The 27,128-nt window shown below is 37.7% G+C and overlaps 1 protein-coding gene across 16 annotated transcripts in view; it reads left to right on the forward strand.

Annotated features, from left to right (window-relative positions):
• Positions 1-27,039, forward strand: part of PPP6R3 (protein phosphatase 6 regulatory subunit 3) — a 66,307-nt gene extending 39,268 nt beyond the window's left edge. For 13 of the 16 annotated variants that reach the window (XM_054826776.1, XM_054826783.1, XM_054826772.1 and 10 more), the window contains 10 exons: positions 4,208-4,294; positions 8,166-8,263; positions 10,168-10,222; positions 10,922-11,052; positions 13,150-13,268; positions 14,798-14,951; positions 16,313-16,419; positions 17,374-17,524; positions 20,794-20,916; positions 24,484-27,039. In XM_054826776.1, coding sequence (XP_054682751.1) covers positions 4,208-4,294; positions 8,166-8,263; positions 10,168-10,222; positions 10,922-11,052; positions 13,150-13,268; positions 14,798-14,951; positions 16,313-16,419; positions 17,374-17,524; positions 20,794-20,916; positions 24,484-24,535 — 1,077 coding nt within the window. In that variant the 3' untranslated portion in view covers positions 24,536-27,039. Of the gene's footprint in view, positions 1-4,207; positions 4,295-8,165; positions 8,264-10,167; positions 10,223-10,921; positions 11,053-13,149; positions 13,269-14,797; positions 14,952-16,312; positions 16,420-17,373; positions 17,525-20,793; positions 20,917-23,591; positions 23,705-24,483 lie in introns of all 16 variants that reach the window. The other 3 variants (XR_008577287.1, XM_054826778.1, XM_054826785.1) reach the window with 3 other exon arrangements.
• Positions 27,040-27,128: the final 89 nt, after the last annotated feature.

Raw genomic sequence — 27,128 nt, forward strand, 5'->3', positions numbered from 1 at the left:
CTGAGCAGGCTGTTGAGCAGAATCTAGTCATGGGCGATGCAATGGTTAAGTACAAAGTTCCTGAGCTGACGGAACTGTGACTTACTGTTATACTTTAACTTCTTCAGTTAATTTACTGGATGTACTAAGCTCAGATGATGTGATCTTTATGTGTTTGCATACTCTTATGATGTGAAGTTCATTAACAAATATGTAAGTAAGTTAACTGTGTGAAGGCTATGGAAATAACTCATCTTGTGACTACTTTAAATGCTTCAGTCATTTGGTGCTCAAGAGAGCGCTTTTTTACTGTAACGGAACAAGGCGTGGTCCTGGAGCCTCATGCATAATGAACTGCTGCTGCAGCCACGAGGCTATTCTTTTTCAGTTGTTTTGTATCAGGGATGGTGACTGTAACTCTGTCAACACTTTATCATTCTCTTTCTCCCTCTTAGGCTCTTCTGTCTTTCAAAAAAGTTCTTGTTATAAAACAACATCTGCAAACTTGGTTCTGCTACATGCTCACTTCTGTCTCAGAGTTTCCACAAAACACTTTACAGACTTTACCAGGAGGCTTATTTTTGTTTTTCCACTGCTAATTGTCTTTCTGGTAGAAGGTAGGCGGTACTTCACTAAGCTTACCTACTTACAGTTACCTAGCTGAAGATTCAACAAATGTATAGTAATCTTTTTCTCTTTAGATAAGGTGCATTAATGATGCTGGTACAGTGAAGAATGCTATACAATTTGTAATACTAGGTTTGTACAAGAGAATTTGTGTAACTTCAGATGTGTCCCTTTATGGCATCCTTCCAATACTAGTCATGATATTGAATGTTCATGAGGTATACTTAAAGACTAGGTGAGAATATACCTCCCCTGAGCCTAAAAATAACAATCTACAGGACAAATTGTTCATGGTTGCCTTAAAAATCACCATGTAGTCCCTTTCTCTTAAGGAAAATCCTTCTCAATATTAACAGAAATTGAGGCAAAAAATGTCAAACCTTAGAATGAATTATTTGCAAAAAGTGCCTGTGCCATGTGTTTGGTGTTAGAAAGCTACTGGCCTGAACAGTGAGGAGCTTTCTCAGTAAAGAATTAATTGCTGGAATTCACAGTGGTCCTTCCCACTCCTTTCCCTGGCTTAATTCTGCCCTTTATTTATTAGGGTGGAGTAATGCTAGTTTCTTCATTCAGGTTTATGCTTCAACTACAGCAGCTGTTAGAAAACAAGAGAAGTAACTCATGTATAGAAGCATAGAATCGTTTAGGTTGGAAAAGACCTTTAAGATCATGAAGTCCAACTGTTAAACTAGCACTGCCAAGTCCACCACCAAACCATGTCCCTAAACACCATGTCTACACAGCTTTTAAATACCTCTAGGGATGGTGACCCAACCACTTCTCTAGGCAGCTTGTTCCAATGATGGATAACGCTTTTGGTGAAGAAATTTTTCCTAATATCCAATCTAAACATCCCCTGGCGCAACTTGAGGTCGTTTCCTCTAATCGTATCACTTCTTACCTAGGAGAAGAGATGAACACCCACCTTGCCACAGCCTCTTTCAGGTAGTTGTAGAGACTGATAAGGTCTCCCCTGAGCCTCTTTCTCTGCAGACTAAACAACCCCAGTTCCCTCAGTCGCCCCTCATAAGAATTGTGCTCTAGACCCTTCACCAGCTTTGTTGCTGTTCTTTGGACGTGCTCCTGCACCTCAATGTCCTCCTTGCAATTGGGGCCCAAAACTGAACACAGTACTCGAGGTGTGGCCTCACCAGTGCTGAGTACAAAGGGACAATCACTTCCCTAGTCCTCCTGGCCACACTGTATTTCTGACAGAAGCCGGGATGCTTTTGGCCTTCTTGGCCACCTGGGCATGCTGCTGGCTCATTCAGCTAGTTGTTGACTCAATACCCCCAGATCTTTTTCCACCAGGCAGCTTTCCTTTCCAAGCCTATAGCTTTGTGTGGGGTTGTGACCCAAGTGCAGGACCCACTGCACTGATGTCATCTGCAAACTCACCGAGGGTGCACTTGATCCCCTCAGCCAGATCATTGATAAAGATATTAAACAGAACTGGCCCCAGTACTGAGCTCTGAGGGTCACCACTTATGATGAACTGCCAACTGGATTTAATTCCATTCACTACAACTCATTGGGCCTGGCCATCCAGCCAGTTTTTTACCCAGCAAAGAGTATGCCCATCTAAGCCATCAGCAGCCAGTTTCTTCAGGAGAATGCTGTGGGAAATGGTGTCAAAGGCTTTACTAAAGTCCAGGTAAACAACATCCACAGCCTTTCCCTCGTTCACTAAGCGGGTCACTTAGTCATAGAAGGAGATCAGGTTAGTCCAGCAAGACTTGCCTTTCATAAACCCATGTTGACTGGGCCTGATTGCCTGGTTGTTCTGTATGTGCTGCATGATGGCATTTAAGATGATCTGCTCCATCACCTTCCCCAGCACAAAGGTCAGACTGACAGGCGTGTAGTTCCCCAGATTCTCCTTCTGGCCCTTGTAGATAGGTGTCACATTTGTTAACTTCCAGTCAACTGGGACCTTCCCAGTTATCTGGAAGTGTCTTAGGCCTTATATCCTATTCTTTCCCAAAGGGAGAGTCTGGGGGAGAAGATGCTATGTCTGCTTAAGAGTGCTGGAGCTACCTTTTGTTACGGCAGTAAGGGCAGGTTTTCTACTGGGGATTAACTTGTTCATTAGTAGTAAGTTAAAAGTTAAATAACTTTTACTTGGTTTTGGGTGTCTTATTCCCCAACAAGCTTGTAGGAGTAGGTATACTCCTATACTGCTATATATATTTTGTCCTTTCAAAATGTACCCACATGAGGGGGGCCATGGTATCTAGGGCAGCTCAGATTGTGGTTTGGAATGCCGTATAATCACCTTGAAGTGTGCAGACTTTGCAAGAATATTTTCATAAATATACAATGCGTACTAACCTTTGATGGACTTGGTCGGTCACTTTATATAACAGTTGTTGTCCAGGCACAAGCCCAGAGATCATTTGGTAAATTACTATTCTTCCCACTTATCCACAGTTTTAGTGTTGATAGGCCGGGTTTCCTTCAGAAATTCACTAACTTGAAGTCAGGGTACTTCTAGCATGCAAATTGCAGTGCAGAGCTGAATGGTAGACGTGCAAGAATAAAGCACTCCCAACTTTTTTTTTTTTAAAATAAGCATTATACTAACAGAGGAAAAAGCATAAAAGCACAGTATACTTCAGGTAACAGCTTTCTTCATTTATCTCTTGCACATGTGTCCTGACTGTAGCATTGTCCTGTGATATTTGTGGGAGCAAAGATGTCTGTTTTGTATGAAGCCTTGTATGTATTTCAGTACTCCTTTTGTATAGATTTGTATTTTCTTCAAAAATAAAAAAAGAATCCATGAACCACTGGACTTCACTTGAGAATCTGTAACATGGAGTTCTGGGGGGATGTATAACAATGCGATATATTATAATGCAGTATAAATTTTGTCATCTACAAATTTGCTTTATACTAGTGATCCTTCATAGAGTATGTCTTAAGGATCAGCTGTTGCTACTGTTACTTTAGCTAATTACTGTCCCAACTAAAATTACTTTCGGAATGCTCTTCTCATTGAAGATGAGTACTTCCAAGAACATGTTGCTTAGATAGCAGTGTCACTGAACAAACTATTCCCACTAGTTCTGTGTCGGATCGTCAAAAAAAAGAAAAAATCTCTTCTTTCAAGGGTAATGTTTAAAACAGCAGTTGCTGTGGCAACATCTCCATGTTTGTTTCTGCAAGTACACATTGGTTATAAATTTCTGAAGTTTAATTCGTCTTTTTGTAAATACTGTAGATATGTAAGATGGTTTCCCTTTAACTTTTATATATATGAAAGGAGGAGGAGGATCTTTGTATATAATCTAGTATTTTGGTGACTACTAATTCACTTGCTGTTCAATATATTTTGTGCAGTACAAAGATGTCAGCTGTAGGACTGGCTTTTTAATGTTAAATAGTCATTCTGAAGTATTCAACAGCCTTGGTGCTTTTGGGCTATCTAATACTCACGTATGTGTTACCACTATTGAAATATTTCAGGGGCTGTTTTATTTGATACAGCAGTTGAGAAAACTAAAAATAATTGTTTCTTGTTTTGATATGAAACAATGTTCAGCTGCATAGTGTGAGTGGCTGTCATATACTATGCAAATGACTAAATTCCTTTATATAGGTTACTACCTGCCACATTCATTCTTCCAGTGATGATGAAATTGACTTTAAAGAAACTGGCTTCTCACAGGATTCTTCTTTGCAGCAGGTGAGTTGAATTCTTTTAACAGCGTAAGTTGCTCTTTCTGTAAAAATAAATAAGAAACTTTAAAACAGTGGTGGAACTTGTATTTCTATCATAAGCAAATATAAATCTAGAAGGTTCAAAACGAACCTCAGATGTGTGCATGCACACAACTGTTTTATCAAACCCAAAGATATGGTTTTTAACACAAGACACGATATCTTGGTATGCCTTCCAGTTTTTGGTCTTAATCATTCTGTGTATGCAGATCTCTACTCATTATGCCTAAGAACACATTTTATATGCCAGCTGTCTGGCTAAGTTGAACACAGTTTCTGTGTTATCTTTAATTCTTACTAGATGTAGATGTTTGCAATGGTGGCTTATTGTGTTTTCTGGCAAGTGTGAATTGCTATGAAAGCAAATATGAGTTTCTGTTTGGTTTTGCTAATAGATTATTTTTTAAAAAAAATGTTGACCCTTATTTTGAGAAGCCAAAGAGGATTAGCTATTTGTTGGTACATGCTTTTAGTTTTTGGCAAAATGTCAAACTCTACAGCTCTTACAACAATATAAACGAAGAGCTAAGTATGCTACTGTGACAGGTTGTATCTAGCAGCTCAAATATTTTTAACTTTATAGACCCTTGATACCTGGCAAGTGTACGTAGCCAAATCTTCCTGAACTAAATTTCCAGTGAACTTGATCACTTATTTTTAAATTCAGTATATGCTTTTGACAACTCATTTGTGAGTGTTTCAAAGATAATTATCATTTGGTTTAATTAAAAAAAAAAAAAAATTTGAGACTGCTTAGGGTATTTCCAGATCAACCAGGCTGAAAGCTTAAGTCAAAGGTATGTCTACCTTGAAGTTCGAATGCTTTCGTAGCTGACTAATTGATAATGATACAGTGTTTAATACGGTTATGGTATTAGAGTATTTTTGCACTGAGTGATGATGGAGAACATTGGGGCCATTTTGACCAAGAATGACAGCATTTCTGTAATAGTACTGTCCTATCTGCAACATGCATCTCTTTCAATTCTTTCACTGGTGGTGAAAGAGTGGGAGCCATGCAGCACAAGACTGCTGATAGATCCCTTATAGAGAACACATTACTTATCTGCATCAACCAAAATCTTTCATCTCACACTAACAGCTATGTAGTAACTACCTAGTCTAAGACTAGCTTCAGTGCATCTTCTGTAGTTTTTATAATAAGTAATTGGTTATCTAAGTTTGAATTGTGGATGGTGGCTCAAGTCTTAAGAATCTGATGTGTTTTTATCTGATTCAGTGATTTTCGTACACCTGAATACAAACCTGAGAAGTTGGGTCCTATCTGTAGCAGCTCTAGTGAGAAAATAAGATATCGAAATATCTCCCTGCTTTTCATGCATCCCCTTAGTGACCAGCTGTGCCTAGGCCATCCCAGCAGTTCCAGGTAGTTAATATAGAGAGATGCAGATTGTCCAGTGTTGTTTCTTTCAAGTTTGTCACCATTTTCTTAATTTTTTTTTTCCCTAAGGTAGTGAAATATACTTTCTAAAGTGCTTTTGTAAGGAAAGCATGATACTAGACAAGATAAAACACTGATGGGAGATGCATTGAAATAACTTAAAGCATTCTCCAGCTGCACAAATTTGTTCATAAAGGTGTGTTTGGCTTCAGCTAGAATATCCCATTCTAGTCCAGTTAAAGGAGGCAAATTTCCAAAATTCAAGTGGACCCATTAGGAATTAATAAAGGAGGAAAATACTAAGGAACCTAGTCATCTTCGGTTGTTTTTGTCAAATTTAACTTCTGCCTGTGCAGAATTACATTTGCTATGACTTCTTTCTTCTGGTATCCAAATCTAGTTCAATGCTATTTTCTTCTAATGAAGACCTTTTGTTCCAGAAAGGAAAGTTTCTGTCTCCCTTTTTCTCAGAAATACTTTCTGTGGAAGTTTCTGAATAACAATTCAAAAGTGACATCCTTGAAAAAGTGTTCCGTCACCTAGGTCTGGGTTGTAAGGTTTCTCATGCCGGTATTGAATGTGCTGTCTTGCTGTGGCTCTGGAAACTTTTACTCCGGGTCATTTTTGTTCTGTTCTCTACCAACTTAGTGCCACTCTTTGTGTCTCTTAAGCATACCGAAAATACATTGGAGAACGGGATAGAACTGTCTAGGATCTGAGATACGCTAGCAGTTTAAACTGCATTTTATATACTTGTCTACAATTTTGATGTAGTGGTAAGATTTCACATTAGTTTCATAGCTAGCTGATGTCAAAAACCTCATGTCTTAATTTTCTATTTATTCTGGTGAGTGGTTATTCATGGTTGCACGTTTTGTAAAACAGAACAAGTCTGCTTAACTTCTTTGGGTTTTTTTCCTTCTCATGGAGGTAATTCACTAATGTCTTTCAGTTACAGGTGCTTTTTAATATCCATAATAATGAAAATACTTCACAGGAAAGGAGAGCTCAGTAAACAGTGTAAAGCAGAGTAATTATTTTCTAGGGTAGACAGTCAGTAATTGATTATCTACCTGTGTAATGTTGATATACTAAATGTGTTAGTATCAAATCCTGAAGTTTTTCAGAATTAACTATCAGATTTTAAAACTTAGGATCAAAATGTAAAAGAGTTCTTGCTTTGGCCTGGCTTAGCATAGTGACCCTACCAATCATGAGGGTTTTTCAGACCCACTCTCAGCCCTGATAGTGTCTTGCTGTATACATCATCCTTCTGTATCTCCTTTTTCTTTCCTTCAGTTTTCATAATGCCTTAATCCAAGGCATTCTCTTGTTTTCTTTCCATATTCATTTTGTTCAGCTTTACCACCTTCTTCAAAGGTCTTTATACTGTGTCTCTTTAGCTACGTGGGCAAGAAACGTAGAGAGTTGATGTGATGGCTGTATTTCCTAGAATATCTTAGCATTGGCTGACTTTACACATGGAAATAACACTATTGAAAGTCCCTAGAGAATGTGTGATAATTTAATTATACTCCTGGGAAATAAGGGACAAAACCAGTAACTATCCATAACAATAGGAACACAGGAAGCTCCATGTGAATATGAGGAAAACTTCATTACTTTGAGGGTGACAGACCACTGGAATAGATTGCTCAGAGAGGTTGTGGAGTCTCCTTCTATGGAGATATTCAAACCCTGTCTGGACACGATCCTGTGCAACCTGCTCTAGGTGATCCTACTTTAGTAGGGGGGTTGGACTAGATGGTCTCAAGAGATCCCTTCCAACCCCTACTGTTCTGTGATAGAAAGAAATGCCTGTGTGTACCTCAATGTGTATATGCCCATCTGCTGGCAGTTGACACTGGTAACTTTATTTAAAAAAAAAAAAAAAAGCACAGTTGAGTCAGTGATGCTGCACTGAAATGTAAAATGTTTAAGAGTTTTCCTTCTAGATGTTGAATAGACGTTGCTGGTGTGCGAGACTGGTATTTCTAGTGATAGCTACATGATAAATATGCAACTGTGCTTTAGTATCTATGTATAGTGTACTTTTCTGGTTCTTACCACTTATAACTTCGTGTTATTTTGAACAAAGAGAGCTTTTAAGACAGCTTTTTCTTTTATCTAGTATAGTGTGTTGTTTCACTGTTGTCTTGGGGTGCACTTGGAAAGGTGCTGATTAACATGTGGTTAAGCTAGACATTTAACTTTCTTATTGAGAGCTGCTATTAGACTGTCTTTCAAGTCAGTAAATGTAAGTAGGTGTGTAGTGAGTGTTACCATTTAAAATTCAAAGATTAAGACAAATCCTTTTCTTGTCCTTTATGTTTAGATTAGAGAGACTTTTGTTTCTTTGGAGCAAAATGGGCAAATAGGATTTAGAGTATTATTAGAATCATTATATCACTGTCATTGGTCCTGGGGTTGCCAGGCCTTTTCTGATTATCAGATGCAACAAATGACGTCCAATTTTATTGACCAGTTTGGCTTCAACGATGAGAAGTTTGCTGATCAAGATGACATCGGCAAGTGAGTATAATGTTATACTGACTTTGACTATAGTCTCGGGAGTTTCATTTCTTATTGTGTATTTGGCTGTGGTTTTGCTGATGATAAATACAAGCCTTTACTGATCTGAGGCAATTACCAGTCAGTCCTGTCTCTTTGTACCATCTGTGTGCATTGATAGAAGCCTCCCTGAATGGTTTACAGAGGAAAGCAACAGCTTATCTTCCACTTCTAATTTCCTGGTTGTGCCAACATGAGAATACAGTGCCTGTGAATAAATAACTAAATTATAATTCTGCTTTTGAAAGCTATGTCTGTCTGATGACATGGCATTCTTGGGGGCACTTACACTTTCTCTGATTTATTTTTTTTATTCCCCTACTAAATCTTTGTATCAGACTGGATGAATAGCTCTACTTTTAAGTTTTCCTGGAAAAGATGACAGGAACAACATGTCTGTGAGTGAACTTTTCTGTAGGGGACAGGAAGGAGGGGCATCCTTCCTGAATGAAAGGTAAATCTACCTTTTCCTTTCAAGATCAAGGTAGTTAAGACTTGTTTCTACAAATACGGTAAGTGATGAGGATATGAGAAGAATCGTGGTCAGGTTAAAAAACAACAAAAAAACCAAGCAAAACCCCCAACAAAACACACAAAACCACCGCCACCCACCACCCCCCCAAAAAAAACAACCCCAAACACACGACATCAAAGAAACCCCAACAAAACCATTCCACACAACAACTGATCTCTTGTCAGTTTGAAGTATGCTGATGCCATAATGGGAAAGGGAAAGAATGGAGGTTCTTGCTGAAAATAGAGTTGATCTTGATTTTGGTAAGAATTCATGGCTTGGGATGCAAGAACACGCAGATAAGAATAAAAAGCCTTACTTGAAGGGGCCTTACCCCTTACTGAAGGGTAAAATACAATAAAATGTCTCGGTGCTCTTCTGTAAGACCTGTTTAGTGAGTGATGGCTGACTGAAGCTTGCATATGCTGTCTAAGAAGTATTGCTGCCTTTTTACACCACATAATATGCTGAGATTATAGACTAAGATATGATGGGAGTGGAAGCAACTTAGGATACTCTTTAACTTTGTTAGAATCAAGTGGATTTTGGTAAGGATAGGAGTTGGAATTCCTTTAAGATCATGCCTTTGGTAGTGTATGGTCTTGGTAAAAAGATGATGACTACTATTAACTCTTCTGAAAGTCTGGTAGTATTTCCCATCTTTTCCTCCTCTGTTTCTTTTTGCTTCCCCTAGAGATTTAGTTTGCCTAATACTATTGTTTAGTCTAAGGCATGTTTGTAATTACTTTAGTGAAACTGCTTGATATCTTAATATATGAAGATGTGTAAATCCTAATATTTATTGTTCAGTTTGGAAAAAAGACTTTAGTGATTGGTTTAAAAAAAAAGTAGATGTTAGGAAATAGAAGTTGATATTACATTTTTCACTTTCTCCCTTATAAGAGGGTCCTTCTATAGAGTGGTGAAATCCGTTAGAAGGTGTAAGAACTGCTAATGCACATCTTTGCAGGATTTTGAGCTGTATCATGGTAGACCATAGTCAGATTAGGCATTCTTTAGGCTTACTTTTTTCTTGTACAGTGCGTAACAGTACAGTATTTGAGGTTTGCATATATCATTTCAGTTATGCTTAGGCTTGTTGCATTTTCACAGCTAACTATAGGGTATAGATGACATTGTTTTGTGTTTTTGTTTGAAATATTTCAATTAAAAAAAAAATCACATGAATGCTAGGCTTCGTCAGTATGGAATTTGACTGTTTTATGTTGGAAACTACTTTGTCTTTTTCCAATATCTAAAAATACAAGATTAATGATACCTAAGAGAAATTAAATCTGTTTGTGTCATAATAAAACATCTTGTTTTATTGCATACATCTGCTTTTTTGTAGTGTTTCTTTTGATCGTGTCTCAGATATCAACTTTACCCTCAATACAAATGAAAGTGTAAGTATGTGTTCCTGTACTGTGAGAAAAATTACTCCCTTTTAAACTTTGGTGTCACCTCAGTTTTGGTGGTGGTTGTTATATTTACTCCTTTGATGTGTAATCTTTGGAAAATAACGACTGTGCCTTGTTCCTGTGTCATGAGATTTTTCTTATTGGAAGACACTACTGCTCTTTGTGATCAGTATTAAACAGAATTGCTTCTAATTTGTACAGCCAGGTTCAAGAACAGGCTTGGATCTGATTTGTGCATATTGCACGCTTATGTTTTATGGGTAGAAGCTATTTCAGTCTTCGAGTGAGATTGTAGTGACAGCAAAGCAAGGACAGAGACTTTAACCCTAGATATTACTTGTCAGTTCATCTGAAATGAACCCAGAAAATAAAACTGGAGTACTTGGTGGTCTGGTTATCTGAAAAGCTCTTCAGTGTCATTCCTACATGCTGTTCTTAAACATGATGGAAACTCCTAGCTGTTCTTTGGTCCATTCAACTTTTACTAAAAAGTAAAATAAGCACCGCTGAATAATTTCTTGACAAGCTTTAAGTTAAGACATCCTGGTTTTCTGCTGAGAGATTTTTTTTTTTTCTCCACCAGTTTAAGATTCTCTTCAGAATAGCCATATATTTCCAAAATGTTTACTAATTAAGTAGAATGATTAATCATAAATACAGATTTTATACTTTTGCTGTATTTAGGGCAATATAGCCTTGTTCGAGGCATGCTGTAAGGAGCGGATACAGCAGTTTGATGATGGTGGCTCTGATGAAGACGACATTTGGGAAGAAAAACATATTGCATTTACACCAGAGTCCCAGAGGCGTTCCAGGTAAGAAATGTTTGTCATCCAAATAGAATCATAGAATCTTGAGGTTGGAAAAGACCTCTAAGATCATCAAGTCAAAATGTCAACCCAACACCACCATGTGTACCAAACTATGTCCCAAAGTGCCATGTTTTTTTGAACACCTCCAGCGATGGTGACTCCATCACCTATCTGGGCAGCCTGTTCCAATGCCTGGCCACTCTTTCAGTGAAGAAATTTTTCCTAATACCTAATCTAAACCTCCCCTGATGCAACTTGAGACAATTTCCTCTTGTCCTTCTTCTAGTTACTTGGGAGAAGAGACCAACACCCACTTGCCTACAGCCTCCTGTGAGGTAGTTGTAGAGAGCAATAAGGTCTCCCCTCAGCCTCCTCTTCTCCAAGCTAAACAACCCCAGTTCCCTCAGCTGCTCCTCATAAGATTTGTGCTCCAGTCCCTTGACCAGCTTCACTGCCCTTCTCTGGACATGCTCCAGCACCTCAGTATCCTTCCTGTAGTGAGGGGCCCAAAACTGAACACAGTACTCAAGGTGTGGCCTCACCAGAGCCGAATACAGGGGCACAATCACTTCCCTGGTCCTACTGGCCACACTATTCCTGATACAAGCCAGGATGCTGTTGGCCGCCTTGGCCACCTGGGCACACTGCTGGCTCATATTCAGCCAGTTGTCAAACAGCACACCCAGGTCCTTTTCCACCAGGCAGCTTTCCAGCCCTCTTCCCCAAGCCTGTAGCTTTGCCTGGGGTTGTGGTGACCGAAGTGCAGGACCCGGCACTTGGCCTTGTTAAATCTCATACAGTTGGCCTCGGCCCATTGATCCAGCCTGTCCAGATCCCTCTGCAGAGCCTTCCTACCTTCGAGCAGATCGACACTCCCACCCAGTTTGGTGTCATCTGCAAACTTATTGAGGGTGCACTCAGTTCCCTTGTCTAGATAGCAGTATAGTGAGCCCTCAATACTGACTATGTCTTTTGTTTCAGGCTGTTAGCACAGGCTGTTCAGCATAATGAGCTATTTACATTCTGTGGAGAAATGAGTAGAAGGGTGCTTTAGTGTCTGTGTTCCAGCCATAACTTGGAGAAGATGGCAACAGCTGCCCTGCCTACTCACCTCTTCCTGCACTTCAGCTTTTGTAGCTTGTTTTTTTTCCTGCTGCTTGTTCTTTCCATCTGCTTTTAAACCTGCTCAGCCGTTCTTGCCTCGGACAAGGCAATCCAGCTCCATGCCTCTGTAGACTTTGCTGTCCTTTCCACAACCACACTGGTACTGTAGACAAAACTGCATAGGAACCTGCATTGAGAGGAAGGAGCATCTGGTCCCCAAAACTCTCAGGGCTGTCCAGACTCCCTTGATATCTACCGAATTTTGTCCCGGGGTAATCTTGGCTTTTCTGACCTTCTTGTGGCTTGAGTCATGAACCTGATTTCTTTTTCCCTTGCAACCTTCAAAATGCATGTTGCTAATACCTTCTGTACAAATAATTATTTCTCTGATGATGCTATGGTTACTTAATATGATATGTTTTAGGGACATCCTTGCCTTCTCCCATTACCTTGCTTTTTGTGTTCGTTGCGCTCACCAGGAAGGGAGAGATTCTCATAGGGTTTAAAGTATGTTTGTAGTTAGAGGATGGACTGGAATATAGTTGGGGAGATTTTAAGAGACATGTTAGATTTGTCGTTAAATTTTAAAATAAATCAAGTTATATCTTGTTAGATTTGTGTTGAAGAGTATTGTATTTCAGCACTTCTGTTTAGTGTGAAGAGACCAAATAGACCAACAATCTCTGTACACAGATTTCATTCCTTACTTTCCTTTTCTGCTCCCTTTTGCATGGCAGGAGTAAAACCAGTTGTTGTCTTTTACTTGCAAATGGAGGTAAAAAAAGATTAGCCTTTTTAAGGTTTTTCACTTTATCATGTAAACCTTGGTTTTTTGGGAGAGAAATGAAGGAAATACAGCTAACAAATTATACCTCAGTTAAGCTATCAGAAATGATAGCTGTTGTAATTCTCTTTAACCTCAAACTCTCCAGTATTTCATTGTGTGCAGGGTCTGATACTAAACACAGAATGTAAACTATCTCTTTGTATTTTAAGTTCGGGCAGTACGGACAGTGAAGAAAGTACAGATTCTGAAGAGGAGGATGGAACAAAACAAGACTTGTTTGAATCGCACACCAATACGGAGGACAAAATGGAAGTAGACTTAAGTGAACGTACGTAGCTTTTCTCCCAGCTGCTTTGAGGTATAGAAAAGTTAGCTCTAGCAATCTTACTTTGTAGGAGTTTTCTTCATTTACCGTATTTATTCCATCTGTCTTAATAAAGTAGTCTTTCCCACTGTAAAGACTGCCTGCAGTAGAGGATGCAAATGTTTGGAAGTTTGAATTCCTTATGTGTCTTGATTGAAGTTACTTAGTCTCTCTAAAATTCATGTTTCTACTCTTCAAGAGGGGAAAAAAAAGGAGGAATCTGAAAGGGAAGGATGAAATGTAATCATTTATACATTTTGAGTGCCTGCAAAACTAAAAGGTGGTTAATCTCCAAACCTAAAATATGGTTATCTTTACTGGAAGCCTTTCAGACCAACTTTTCATCTAACAATGCTCTTTTAAAATACTTCCTACAGAAGCCAAGTGAATTTGTATTGGTCTGGGTTCATATGTGAATGAAAGATGTTCATCAGTAGACTCTTATGGGGAAACTTAACTGATGTATTTGGTTTAAAAGTTTTCACGTTCAAGTCACAATAGACTAAACTGGCTTGAGTTAAACTGGCTTGAGTTAAACTGGCTTGAGTTAAACTGGCTTGAGTTAAACTGGCTTGAGTTAAACTGGCTTGAGTTAAACTGGCTTGAGTTAAACTGGCTTGAGTTAAACTGGGAATATTTGTAGGTAAAAGCCCTGTGTTTATCTAGACTGTAAGGAATTAAGTTGAATAGAAGGAAAAGTTAAGGGTTTTCTTTTCTTTTGTCAGATTGGTGTCGTTGGCATCTGTGTGTCAAACAAGTTTTGATCCATGTGGGTCTCCTCCCATATCTGCCTGGGTTGGAATTTCTAATTGTAGTCAGAGCTTCCTTTTCAGCCTGTTTTTTTGTATGTAAGTGTTAATGAAAAACATGTTTCCCTTGGGTAGGTGAGGTATTTTGAATTGACCTATCCTAAATTAGATTCTGCTAAGTCACAGTTGCTGCAAAATTTGAAATCCCAATAAATATTTTTAAGTTCTAAAAAGCCTTAAACTTTTCTGAAACTTAGTGGTGTTAGTGCATGAGAATTTGTTTAGAGACTGTCCATACCTAAGTTGACATGCTCATTTTCTATGTTCTGGAAAATGTGCATAGGAAACTGAAAAAGGGATGAAAACTCTTGAGATTTCTTTTTATTATTATAGAAATAAGTTTTAAAAAATTATAACAAATGTTGATGTTAGTTTAAAGAATAAAGTGGGATTATACTTCTGATCTAGTATGGTTTATTGGTTTTGTTCCTCAGATAATTATTTAGCAGAATACTCTGAGTTACGGTTTTTAAAATTCTGCCTTACTAGCAGAATTTTCCTTTTAGGGAATGCATTGATTTTTTAACAGTATATAGAGGATTCTTCTGCATGTACTTTAATATCTAGTTATGAATTTTGCTGGGTTTTTTGGAATGTACATATAGAGAATCAGTGTGTTAGGCATATGTCATTCATGTTCTTTATTTAAATTTGCTCCTAATTAACTTGTTGATGATTTTTCAGCACCAAACTGGTCAGCTAACTTTGATGTACCCATGGAGACTGCACATGGTGTCAATCTGGATTCCATTGGGTCTGATGTGTGGAGTACGGAAGAACATATGCCGGCAAAAGAAACTGGCTGGGCTTCCTTTTCAGAGTTTACGTCCTCTTTGAGGTAAGAATGTTAGTGGTTCAGGGCAAGTTCTTCACTACTAAATGTAATGGCAGCTGCCATTTGGTTTCCTTGGGATGTCCATCGCTACTCAAGCCTGCGTTGATAGTGTTCTGGTTGCATACAAGGTGTGTAGTGTTCAAAAGGCCCCATGTGTTATAACAGTAAGTTTTTGTATGATCTACCTCATAGCAGACTTTTGTAGGATGGGTGGATACTAGAGTGTCACTGATTTAGAGGCTTTTTAAAGAAAATTTGGTTCCTTTAATATTGGTCTCAGACCAGAATTTGAGCTGTGATTTATTTTTTTATGTATTTTTATTTTTTAGTGTATACTGAACCCAGTGAAGGATTGAATGTAAAGGTCATAAAATGTCTGATGATTCTATTTTCCAGATGTTATAAAAGAAATAGGTTTAGTTTCAGTGGGGGTTTTTTTGTAGTTTTTTTTAACTCGCGTGGTTATGCAGCTGTGATATCTAGGTTAGGCAGTTCTGCAGTATTTAGAGAAAGCCCTGAGATATACTTCCCTTTCTTGGCTTGAACTCTACATAGAGGACTTCAGGGTTGTTTTTTTTTAAGTACCTAATCATATAGATGTAAATTTTGAGTTGCCAAATACTAGCAGTTAAGAACAGATTCCCTCTCCAATCAGAAGACTCTTCCTTTTACACATCTGGTTTTCAGTTGTTTGTCTGGGCATTAAACAGCTTGGATAGAAAAGTATGATTTTTTTCTAACATAAAATGGGGTATTGTTTTGTGCTTAAGGCAGGTAAATTGGTAACAGAATTACAGGTTTAGAAAATGAAGACTTGGAGTGCCACATTAGTGGGTAAAAAAAGACATTCTGTAAATACTGAGAAGTGTTTCAAGTGGCCAAATCTTCTGAGTTCCTTCAAAATTAAAAACTTGTAGCTATACTATACATACAATTAAGTAGTAAAATCACTTCCATAGTGGATAATAAGGACTGCATTGGCAGTGTCAGCAGAGAACCATCTTCCAGGTTGCAAAGAGTGCATTTAGAAAGTCAGTTAAGAATGTTGGAAACACTATAAGGAGACAGTGACACTTGTGTGCCTTCTTTACCAGGGATACGTCTGCTACTGCTTGTAATCAAACCAAATAAAACAAGTAAAAATAAAACCACCACCAAACATATGCTCAGTTCTGGTGAATTTTGCATTACTAAATGTCTGTTCAGCATATCTTCCCAAGACTCCCATAAAAAAACTTGCTGTCATTGTGTTTCAGTAGAGTTCTAGGCCTCAGCTTTGATATCGAACTAAAAATACTGGTTTAAGAACATGTCATTCTGCTGTTGAGAAATGTTTCTAAAGCTTTTTTACTTTGTATTTGAAGCTCAAAAGATTCCTTAAGAAGTAATTCTCCTGTGGAAATGGAAACAAACACAGACCCAATTGATCCCTTGAGTGCAAACGTAACTGCTCTTGCAACACAGCTAGAGAGTAAGTACACTGAATTCAGAAATGCAAATAGATTGATTATAAGAGTTGTACCAAGAAAGATCTCCCTGAACTTTAAAACCTGGGTTTCCAGAGACCTCTCATCTGACCCTGCTGCTATTCTGCCAGGTAATGAAAATGACTTGTTGAAGGATTTCTGAACTATTTAAAATCATTTCCTATTTGAAACAGGAGCCAGTGTTACTGTTACCTCTGAAAAGCCTGCACATCGTGAACAGAAAACCATTACAAAGCAGCTAAGTTTGTTCTGTTAGAGAATCCTCACCTGTGTCAGCACTTAGCTGAGCTGATGCTGGAGAAGAGTGACAGCTGCTAGTCTTTTCCTGTGTCGCTATAGGGCAGTAGCCGCAACATGTTCAGATTTCCCCTTCTGCTCATTTCTTTCCAAGCTACCCTCACAATGCATGCGCTGATTCTTTCTTCTACATGTATGAACTGGTTAAAAACCAAACATGTATACAAAAAGCTAATTGGCATATCATTAACAGATAGACAAGAAGTGCAGATGAGAAGTCCAGGGAGAATGGACTTCCCAAAGGCTTGTCTTCACTTGGAAACTTACTGTCAAATTTGTACTGTATGTACTTATGTAATTAATTTGACTGTACAGAAAAATAATACATCACTATAATCCTACTAAAGTCTTGTTCAGGCAAACTTGTTGCAGTAACCATTGTCAATCTAAATCACTAAGTGGCTTGCAAAATGAAAAAAAAAAGTTACGGAATGTGACTTTTCCTTAAGTCTTCTATAAGAAGTGCTTAATGCTCTATATAAGTGTATAGTGGGGGTTGCAGAAAGGTGACTTTCTCTGTAAGGAAGAATTCAAGAAGTGCACAAAACTGCAGAAAATCACTCTGGTTATACTGGCTTGTATGCTTGCTCATGAAATAGAAACATAGCCAGCCGTGTATTAAATTACTTCTATATATCTAGCCCCAGGAAGTATTGCTATGGAGGCCAGCTCAGATGGAGAGGATGACACAGAAAATGCAGACAAGGTAACTGAAACAGTAATGAATGGCAGCATGAAGGAGACACTGAGCCTTACTGTAGATGCTAAAACTGAAACGGCTGTTTTCAAAAGGTGAGAATACCTATTGTCTTCCCACTCTTGTAGTATAAGTACTGTTGATGGAACACTACCTGTCATCAAAAAGAGTTCTTTGCAAGTGATAATTCCTGAGGCTTGAACTAGAAACCTTCTTGCAACGTAATTGTTTTGAAATTTTACTTCTAGTTACTACAACATACGACTTTCTTTATCAAACCTTAATTTCAGTGGAAGATTATTAGTGGAGACTGACTCAATAACTTTTGACCCTGATGCATATTAATGTGCATTTTTATGTGCAATTATTTTAACATAGTTAATTGCACATCAAAGCTAAGCTTTTTAAATTTTGCACAGAATTGTTAGATTTGGATTGGAATTCCATCCCTCTCATCCAGGAGGATGGAGGACAGAAGTTGAAGGCCAGCCAAGCACTGCTCTGGAGAGTAACTCAGAAATTTGGGGTGATCACTGTTTGGTGGTATGATGGTGTCAAATCTGTTCTGGACTATGGGTGGCACATAGAATTCTGGAAGAACAAGCTCCTTAATTCTGGTATCTTCTGATATAACATATTTGATTCAGAAATAACTGTCTTACAATATTACCTATTACATACATCAACATTGTGATGCTTTTATGGGAATAAAGCACACTTTCATTTGTCTACTTGAGATCTCGTCTGTTAAGATCTTGTGACCCTAGATTTAATGATGAACTGTTTTTTATTTAGTATCAAATCTTCATATAGGGAAACAGAGGCTACAAACAGTCTGACCTGCAAAAATGATTTTGACTTTATTAATTGAAGCTGGTGTGTTGCTGTTGTGCTGCACACCTCCTCTCCCCGGTGCGCGGCCCCCCCCCCCCCCAATCTAGACAAATCAGAACAGACTACTAGCATTTTGTCATGCAACCCTCTTCTCATTCTTTTAGAATAATTTCCTCATATCTGTCCCTATTTTAGCTTTAAATATTGAAAAGAATTGTCCATATGTCTTGGAAGTTGCTTAAAAGAAATCCCAGTCCATTTCAGTAGAAAAAAACTTCCCAGTGTTATTCTTACACCACACTTCTTTTAAATTCATTTTACTTTGTCCCATTAGTGGTAGTATATAAGTGCTATTCATTTTGGATTGTTCAGGAATTGAAACGTAACAGCTTTCAATCACTCTTGCTTCCATTCTTTTGATTATCGAAGCAATGAAGAACAACTCTGATCTCTTTTGGCACCTTGCTTCTGATTTTTTTCAATATAGAGGAGGGAGCATTTATGGCTACACAGCGCTTATAAGTTAAATGGCATTGTTAGAGGAATTGAACCAAAGCAGTTTAGAGGAGGATTGTGACTCACTGCAGACTGATGTGGCATGGAACCATAGTGCCTTGCTGACTTAGTAAATGAAGCTTCTGCTCTCCAATTTATTCTGTATTTTGGGGCACGCTTTTATATGGTCTGCACTCCTATTGTGTTAGATGTTTACAGTTGGATTTAGTTATCCATGGTGTTTTTACACTTCTCCTTAAACTGCTTTAGTTCACATGCACTTTAAAGTTCTGTGACTTCTGATAACTGGTGTAAAAACTAACATGAGGAGGCAGCATGTGGTGGCAGTTGCTGCTTGCCCTTGTGGAATTACCTGCTTGAGCAGTGGAGTAAGCATTTCAATTTTGGGGAGTTAAAAGGACGCAGAGGTGCAAAGGGAGGCAATATCATAGAATCATCCAGATCAGAAGGGACCTCAAAAGAACGTCTAGTCCAACCTTTGGTGGGAAAGGGAGCCCAGATGAGATTATCTAGCACTCTGTCCAATCGCATCTTGAAAATCTCTAGCAATGGGAACTCTGGGATCTAGATTTGGAAAAGGGAGATTAAGGAAATGTAGGAGGCAGAAAGATAAATATCTAAAATAATGCTGGGGGAAAAAAAGTCAATTAAGGACAATTTGAGTAGTAAGTGTAGGTCCTACTCTGGCCTGTGCACTTGGCTAAGTGGATGCTTCCAGACCCAAGTTTTATATAGATTTCTGCCAGAAGAAAATTGATGATGTTGAAGTCAGTGTTGAGGGGAAGAGGGGCATCATAAGCACAGTAGTCAATTTGTGGAAAGCTGCAAAGGACAAAAATGTGGTTTCTAAACTTAATTCAAAATGGAGAATGAGAAGGGAAGAATGATAGCAGAGACTACCCCTTTTTAAAAAAATTAGGAGACTAGTTCTGATGGTGATTGTGGCAAGTATTTTATTTTGAACAAAGTGTATCAAGGTAAAAGAGATGGGGAGATCAGATGAGGAAAAATGGATCTTGGTGAGAGGTTGCAATGTGAAAGACTATTTTTACAGGCTGTGCAGATATAAGGAGGCATAGGAGGAAAGAGAAGGATTCAATGAAAGGAGAACTGTAAGAATAAGAAGAAAAATCAGCAGAGGATTAAAAAGGCTTTAAAATGTTCCTGACTTCTTGCATAAATAGATTTGTTGCCCCAGAGGTATAAGGTTGATGTTTGTGTCTGCTTCAGAAGTACCTTATAACTATCTGTTGCAGGTATATGGTCAAAATTGTGTTTTAGTGCACTCATAATTGTGTGACTGAGGTGGGAGAAGATGGAATAGAGAGGCAGAAAAGCTTTAGAGGCAAACTATAAGTGTTTGTTTGCTAATAACGCTTGAGGCTGACTAGTTAGATGGTAATGTCTTATATAGTGTGAGTGTACTACTTTTTCACTGAACTGTGGTTTTGTCTCAGAGGAAGTTCATGAAACAGACTGGGCTGCAGTCTTAGTACTGCATAATCCATACATTGTATTTCACTGTGGACTTATTAGGGAGTTTAATAAATATGGTAATGAGTTAATGATTCTACTGATATGTTACATGGACAGACTTTTATTAATGCCAGTTTCTGAGGGAATCTTGAATTTTTTATACTTTCTTCCTTCCATTTTTGCATACTTCTGGCTTCAGAGTGTTGAAATCCTATCGGTATGTATAGTAAAGGATCATGACTATGATTGTTACCCCTTCAGGCATCACACACATTCCTTTTTTCCTTTCTGATCTTATTTGTAATCACTGTATTTCCCGCCCTTTTATCCAGTCAAGTTTTAATGAACGTAAACACTGGTGCGTTATTAGGTGTTCGTAAAGTCTAGAGCCATGTGCTTGATCTTCATGTTGCAATCATAACTTAAAATTCATTTGCATGTGAAATATGGACACGTCTCCCAGTTTTCTCCTGTTGCCTGAAATTTCCCTATAAGTAAACTTAAAAATTAAATAACTTCTTTCCTTTTTTTTTTTAAGTGAGGAAGGAAGACTGTCTACCTCACAGGATGCTTCTTGTAAATATGTAGTAGAAGAGAATGCAGACGTTGCAGAAGAGGCTCCTTCAGCTTTGCAGCCTACTAACAGCAGTCCAGAACAGAGGTAACTGTGTTCAAGGTTGCATTCAATCCTCTAAAAAGCAGTTTGCATGTTTTTAATAGGATTGATCTGAAGAGGTTAATGAATTCCTATTGGTTATCCGTTCTGAGCTTAGCTCAATCTGAACATGTGCTTGCATCTATTTTATAAAAATCTCACAAATTGTGTTTTCTGTTGATTCTAAGAGTCTTGAGCTGTCAGAAATGTATTTACCTTATGTTATTTGTCTTGCAGGGTGTTGTAAATATCCCCATTCTGGTCTGTGATACGTTATCAAGTTGGAATAGTGAATTGATACATTTATGAAAATGATTATTTTAAAAAAATAATATTAGGGGACAAGTTTGACTTTTCCTGAAAACTTACATAAATTAGATCTACCAGTTTTTCATTCTGTATTCTACACTGCTGAACAGTTTGGAGGGAGTCCACTAGTACAGCTCTATGGAAAGGAAGCAGTGCATTAAGTCATGCTTGTTTGTGAATCAGATATTATTTGCATCCTTGTCTTCATTGGGTATTAATCCAAAGACTTGCAGACTTGGAGAAAAGTACATAAGTAGTTTGTTGCAAATAAAACTTCCATGAAATATGGAGCAGCCTGAGTTATTCAGCATACTTGTTGGAGGAAAGAAAAGACATTTTTCTTTGGCAGCTTGGCTTCTAGTCCAATCTTGGAGAATAGTAATTCAAGATACAATTATGAGGGGACCACCACCAGAGAAAGCTTCTCTTGCATAAATTTGTTGCTCTTAAATTGTCAAGTAGTGCTGCTTTCTCTTAAAAAAAAAAAAAAGGCATTTGACAGTATTTCTCATGTTTCATTTCCTGTTAAAGTACTTTTTGAGATTTTTTGCCTCCTAAGTTACAATGGTATAGAAACATACACAATCAACTCTTAAGTCTAGTATAGCTTCACCAAAATCAAGTGTATGTAGGGTAACATTAATCACCAAATGTTAGACATGCTTAATGCAGATATTTCATATCTGAGCTAGTTTCTAGACTTCAGTCAGAGCAGGATTCATCTCTGTTAAAAGCCTAAAACAATGAAGAGCTTAAAGTAGCTGAGATTATTTCCACTGTTGAAGGCAGTATTCAGTGAAGATCTTGCTCTGAAACTTAGGTATTGATAAGTACTTTAAAATCTAGGCAAGAGTTTACTGGTTTCCTAGCAGAACTAATGGCTTGTTGAACATCAGGTACACTCCCACAGGCTTGATTCTTGTGTTAAGGCAAAAGGTGTTATGCTGCCATTTCCTGGTTTAGATGTAATTCGGGGGTGTCCAGAGGAACTGTTCTGTCTCCGAGAAAACCATTGTAAAAGAAAAAACTAAATTTGTATTTGCTAAACCCTGAGTAATCTCTAGGATCTACTTCTCTTCCTGCAGTGCAGGGCTTGAGAGGTCAGAGCTGTACATGTTGCTTTCTAGTTGGGGAGCTGAGGGTGTTCTGAAAGGAGAGAGAGAATTTTGCTTAATTAAAAGCAATTCCAGGAGTCACTTTAACCTTGCAGTAGTAAAACCAGGTATGATTCTGAAAATCAGAATTCAGAATATATATACACACATTTTCTGAATCTGTATTTAGTTGTTTTCATATTTTAAAAACTGTTGTGTTTCTTGACTTTAATAGATTTTAAACTATTATTAGAGAAACATCATATTTCTGACACAAATCCTGTGAAAGAAGTAATCATTTTTAAGACTTTGTGGGCACTATATTAGATATCTAACTTTCTAGTGAAGACAATTTAAATGCTTTTGTAAGCAAAGATTTAGACTATAGCTCTATGCACAACACACTCTACTGTGTGTTCTGATTATATTGTATGCAGACTAAGAAAGATGCAACCATGCTTGATAAATTTAAATTCTGGTTTTTTTAGGCTTGTTTAATGAGCTAGTATGTCTTACCTCTGTGGTACTGTGTGTTACACTAAAACACTGATAACTTTCCCCGTAAGTCAGAACTGTCTATTCTGCATAAATTCCATATCAAGAAGTGGATTCTAATCGTAACAAAACCCCCCACAAACCCAACCCCAAACTGTATACTTAGCTGAAGTGGGAAACCCAGAACCTCTTTCACAGCCTGTTCTTTATCTAGAGGTACTGTTTTTATCAACAGAATTTTTTTAATGCTGATAAGCGTTAAATTGTAGGGAAGAAGTCTTTGGGTACTAGGTGATTGCCTTTTGAGTAAAGATGCTTGTCTAAACCAACAGAGGGCTCTCAGAGCTAGCAGTTGGTTGAATTGCTTTTGAGTTGTAGGAAGTCTCAAGGAACTCCTTTCACTGAATGCAGCTGGCTTCAGCGAAGCTCAGTACTTTCTCTAAAGGTGGCTGTCACAGCAGATCCTCATACAAGCACAGTATAAATATCAAGATAACCACAATTGTGCTTTTGGGGCTCCATGCATATACGACTAGTGGGAGGAGTCCCCTAGGTAGGTCTTTGGCTGGTGGCCAGCAGTAGTAATCTCTGCTAGGAGCCCTGTTCTGTCATGGACTTTTTTCCAGTTAATAAGTGACTTACCACTGTGCAGACTGTCAGACTTATTGTCTATGCAGCACTTGTTTCTTACATTCAGAGTTTCTCTAAAAAGTGTTTACTTTTGTCTAGTGCTGTCTGTCTTTTGTCTAATGTGTACATATTTTTTTTAAAAAGTGTTTTTAGAGCTTAGCAGCCAAAGACTTAGCTAGGGGACTCCTGCTGGTCATGTGCATGTAGAGCACGGACCCAAGAGTGGCTTCTCTGTGATGTACACCATCAGAGAACAGGAGTTACAGGTAACTTTTCTCATATGTAGTTCCAAATGGTATTTATGTTCTTTAAGGAATCTTCAAATGTGTTCAGTAGACTTGTACTGAATGGAAGTTGAGAGGTTTTGCCTTTGATGCTTGTAATTCCTAATGTTCTCATGCATTACTGATTTGTGTTAGTCCAGAGCAATTGAGCCCACGCTTACATCAAATTTCTTATCTATAAATGTATATACTGTTATTGTTTTCACTTTTGCAGGTTTTTCTCCATACTTCCTGAACTTTTCATGCTAATGGACTGACAATCAAAGTATTTGTGAAATGGCAGTTTGTAGATTAGATCAGTAACTAATGCAGTTTAAGACACTGCTGTATTTCCTGTTGTATCTTAGCTGCTTGCTTTCAAATGCAACCTTAAATACTCCTGGTATTGCATTTTACCTCACAGAATAAGATTTGGAGAAGTATCAGGAATGTGCTTTTTATTAGTGATTCTCTTGGGGAGATACCACATCTCTAGAGATCACTTAGTAGCTCAATTAATAAAGATCAAATGCTCTTCAGTGGTGTGCTCAGTTAAAGTGCTATGCTTAATTAGGCAATAAGGACTCCAGAAATGCTGGACTCAAGAAAATAAATGGGATGAGCATGTTATTATCTTGTGTGTTCTCTCTTCAACTCAGGGGTCACGCTGCTCATGATCTGGGGTTGTTGGTGTTTTGGTTTGGGGTTTTTTCCCACCTGCCTGAATTTGTTTTGGACCCTTCTTGTTTCTTGTATACTTACATCTTTTTTTGGCCTCTTAGGACTGATCAACACACCCATTTAGGAGAGGCATCTGTTAATGGCCCTGTATGATATGTGATGTCTACTACCTTGGCTGAAGAAAACGAACTGATATCCAGGTGTTTGAGTGTTTCTTGAGGATTTCATCTAGACCCTGTTGAAGCCAGGCACTGCTGCACTAATTTCGCAAGGGATCAGGACCAGCAACATTTATATTCTAGATTTTAAGACATTGTACAGAAATTCATGAGTGTAAAAATATTGCACATTGAGAAATACCAATAATTTTTGCGTATGTTTATATTGTATTGTTCCAAATAATGGGTGGCCTGTGAAATAAGATCCTGCTACCCATGTAATGATGACAGTAGTGTTACTATAGTTAAAATGGCTGTAAGAATAGTTTTATAAAAAAGTGAATACACAAATCTAATGTATTTGAGACATAACTATTTGATTAGTGTGACCAAAGTATTTAGCAGTTTTCATACATTTTTCACCTTGTGAAAAGAAAAGAATGAATTCATGTTTCTTCTGAAACTGAAATGCCCTATAAATGTTATTTTGGTTGTTTTAGCTTATAAAAGTGATCTAAATAAGAATTTTTTGGTGTTCAGCATTTTACAACAGGTTTTTTAATTGGTAATTGTTTTCTGTATTGTTTAAAACAGATCAAAAATGTAAGTCTATTGGTAGAGATTTTAAGTATTTATTGCTACAACTTAGTTGACAAATTGATGTTACTGTAAAGCCATATGTTCTGTTAAGTCTTGTTTGCTTGAAACAATACCTTACAGGTGAAACACAAGAATATTTGAAGTGCACATGGCTTGTTGTGTTTAAGTGATTCACCTGCCTTTTAACCCATTCACCAAGATTTAGTTTAATACCAAGCATTATAGAATGGAACATTTCAGAACAATCTGCGTATTTAAAACGCTATAATCCTTTTAGACAAGTCAAGTAAATGAAATGCCCATGCTGCTAATGTAATTACAATACATGCATTTTAAAAGTATATAGTGTTTTTAATACAAATTTCAGCAGCAGAGCATGTTAATTGTTACCTTCACTGTACTGATCTGTGTGAGGCTTTCATTTGTATGTTCTAAACCAGTTTTTTCACAGCTGGTTTGTGTATATATATATATAGTGATTATGGAACTAATTCTGTGTAATTTATAATTTTCTATGTCAGTGTAAAATTCCAACAGCCTTCTCAAACAAACAGAAGCAATATACTGTATATTGCCACATTGTCTGGTGAAAGGGTTAAAGTACTTCACCTACTGCACTTTTAGATGCAAATCCATTTTTGTTTCTGTAATAGTTATACATTTATTTTTTACATCATTTGTTTTCCTGACCAGTATTTAAATCCAAAAGGAAACTCTGAAGAATGGCCAATGATTTATTTTAGAAGGCATCCCAAGCAACGTACCTAAACAGTACATTGCATACAGAAATAAAAAAACCAACACATGTATAATGGCATCGCCCTTATTGCTTCCTCTCTTGCATTTTCTGCAGCAAACTTCAGTGGCACTCATCATTGCAAATTGTTACATACTGATCAGTTGTGTGACAATGGAGGGAAAAAACACAGTATCATAGATGGAATTGGTAACTATGGTTGCCCTTTTATTTGTATTTTATAAATGATGGAATCCAATCAGTTTCTAAGTTGTTTCTTCTTCAGAATTAATTCCAGATCAGCTTGACCAAAAATGTTTTGTATATTAGCTTTAAGGTTGGCAGCTGTCCTTTTATCACTTTCTGATCTGTTACTGAACAAGCAGTTTTGGAAACAAAACCACTAATTTCAACATGTGAATTGCAATCTAAGTAGAAATTCCAAATATGAAAGCCAACACACTGCTGTCCTGTAAGTTTGACACTTATAAGGAATAAAACTTTAGTCCTTTCCAGTAGAGCTATTTGTCCCTTGCTAGCTACATAGCCATGAAAAGTGAAGGAGATACTGGCAGCAAATTAGTTGAAACTATTTCAGCCTTGTTGCCTGCAGTTCAACAAAGTTTTCTAGTATGTTGTCCTTCCTTGTGTTAATGAACTGTCATATCAGTCCACTATCCAGTTAGTTCATACTGAGCTCAACATTGAAAAGGGGGAGTATTTTGTCCTCCTTCCCTCTGTTCCTGATAGGTGATATCAGTTGAGGGGAGGTGTGAGAAGTGGTGGTAAGTGGAATTCACCCTTCGGTGTAGTTTGCCCTTTAATTAAAGGGTGCAATAGAGGTAAACTAGGTTGGCTTACCTAATGCTTGATTCCAGTGGTCTTGAGGGTCCTTCCTTACTATTACCTTTATTCTTAGTTTTAACAGCTTATGTGGGTGGTGAGTTAAGCCTGGGATTTAACCTAGATTTGATGTAGTGTGAGCTTGTTCTGAGGAGGTATGGGATGTGTGTTTACCAACACTTTACTGCTCACATAGGCTTATGAAGGTTTGAACATACTTGGAGAGTTCTTCTGAATGGCTGTTACCCAACCTGTTTAATCAAATTTGACTTGCATGTAATGGAATTTGAGTTGTTTTTATTAAAAGGTATTTTAATGCATTTGTGAGATGAACTAAAGTCTAATACTTTTATACAGGTTTGACTTCCTACAATGTGTTTAGCAGCAGTTAGGATGAATTAAGCTTGCT

This window comes from Grus americana, chromosome 5, assembly GCF_028858705.1.
Source record: "Grus americana isolate bGruAme1 chromosome 5, bGruAme1.mat, whole genome shotgun sequence".
NCBI lineage: Eukaryota > Metazoa > Chordata > Aves > Gruiformes > Gruidae > Grus > Grus americana.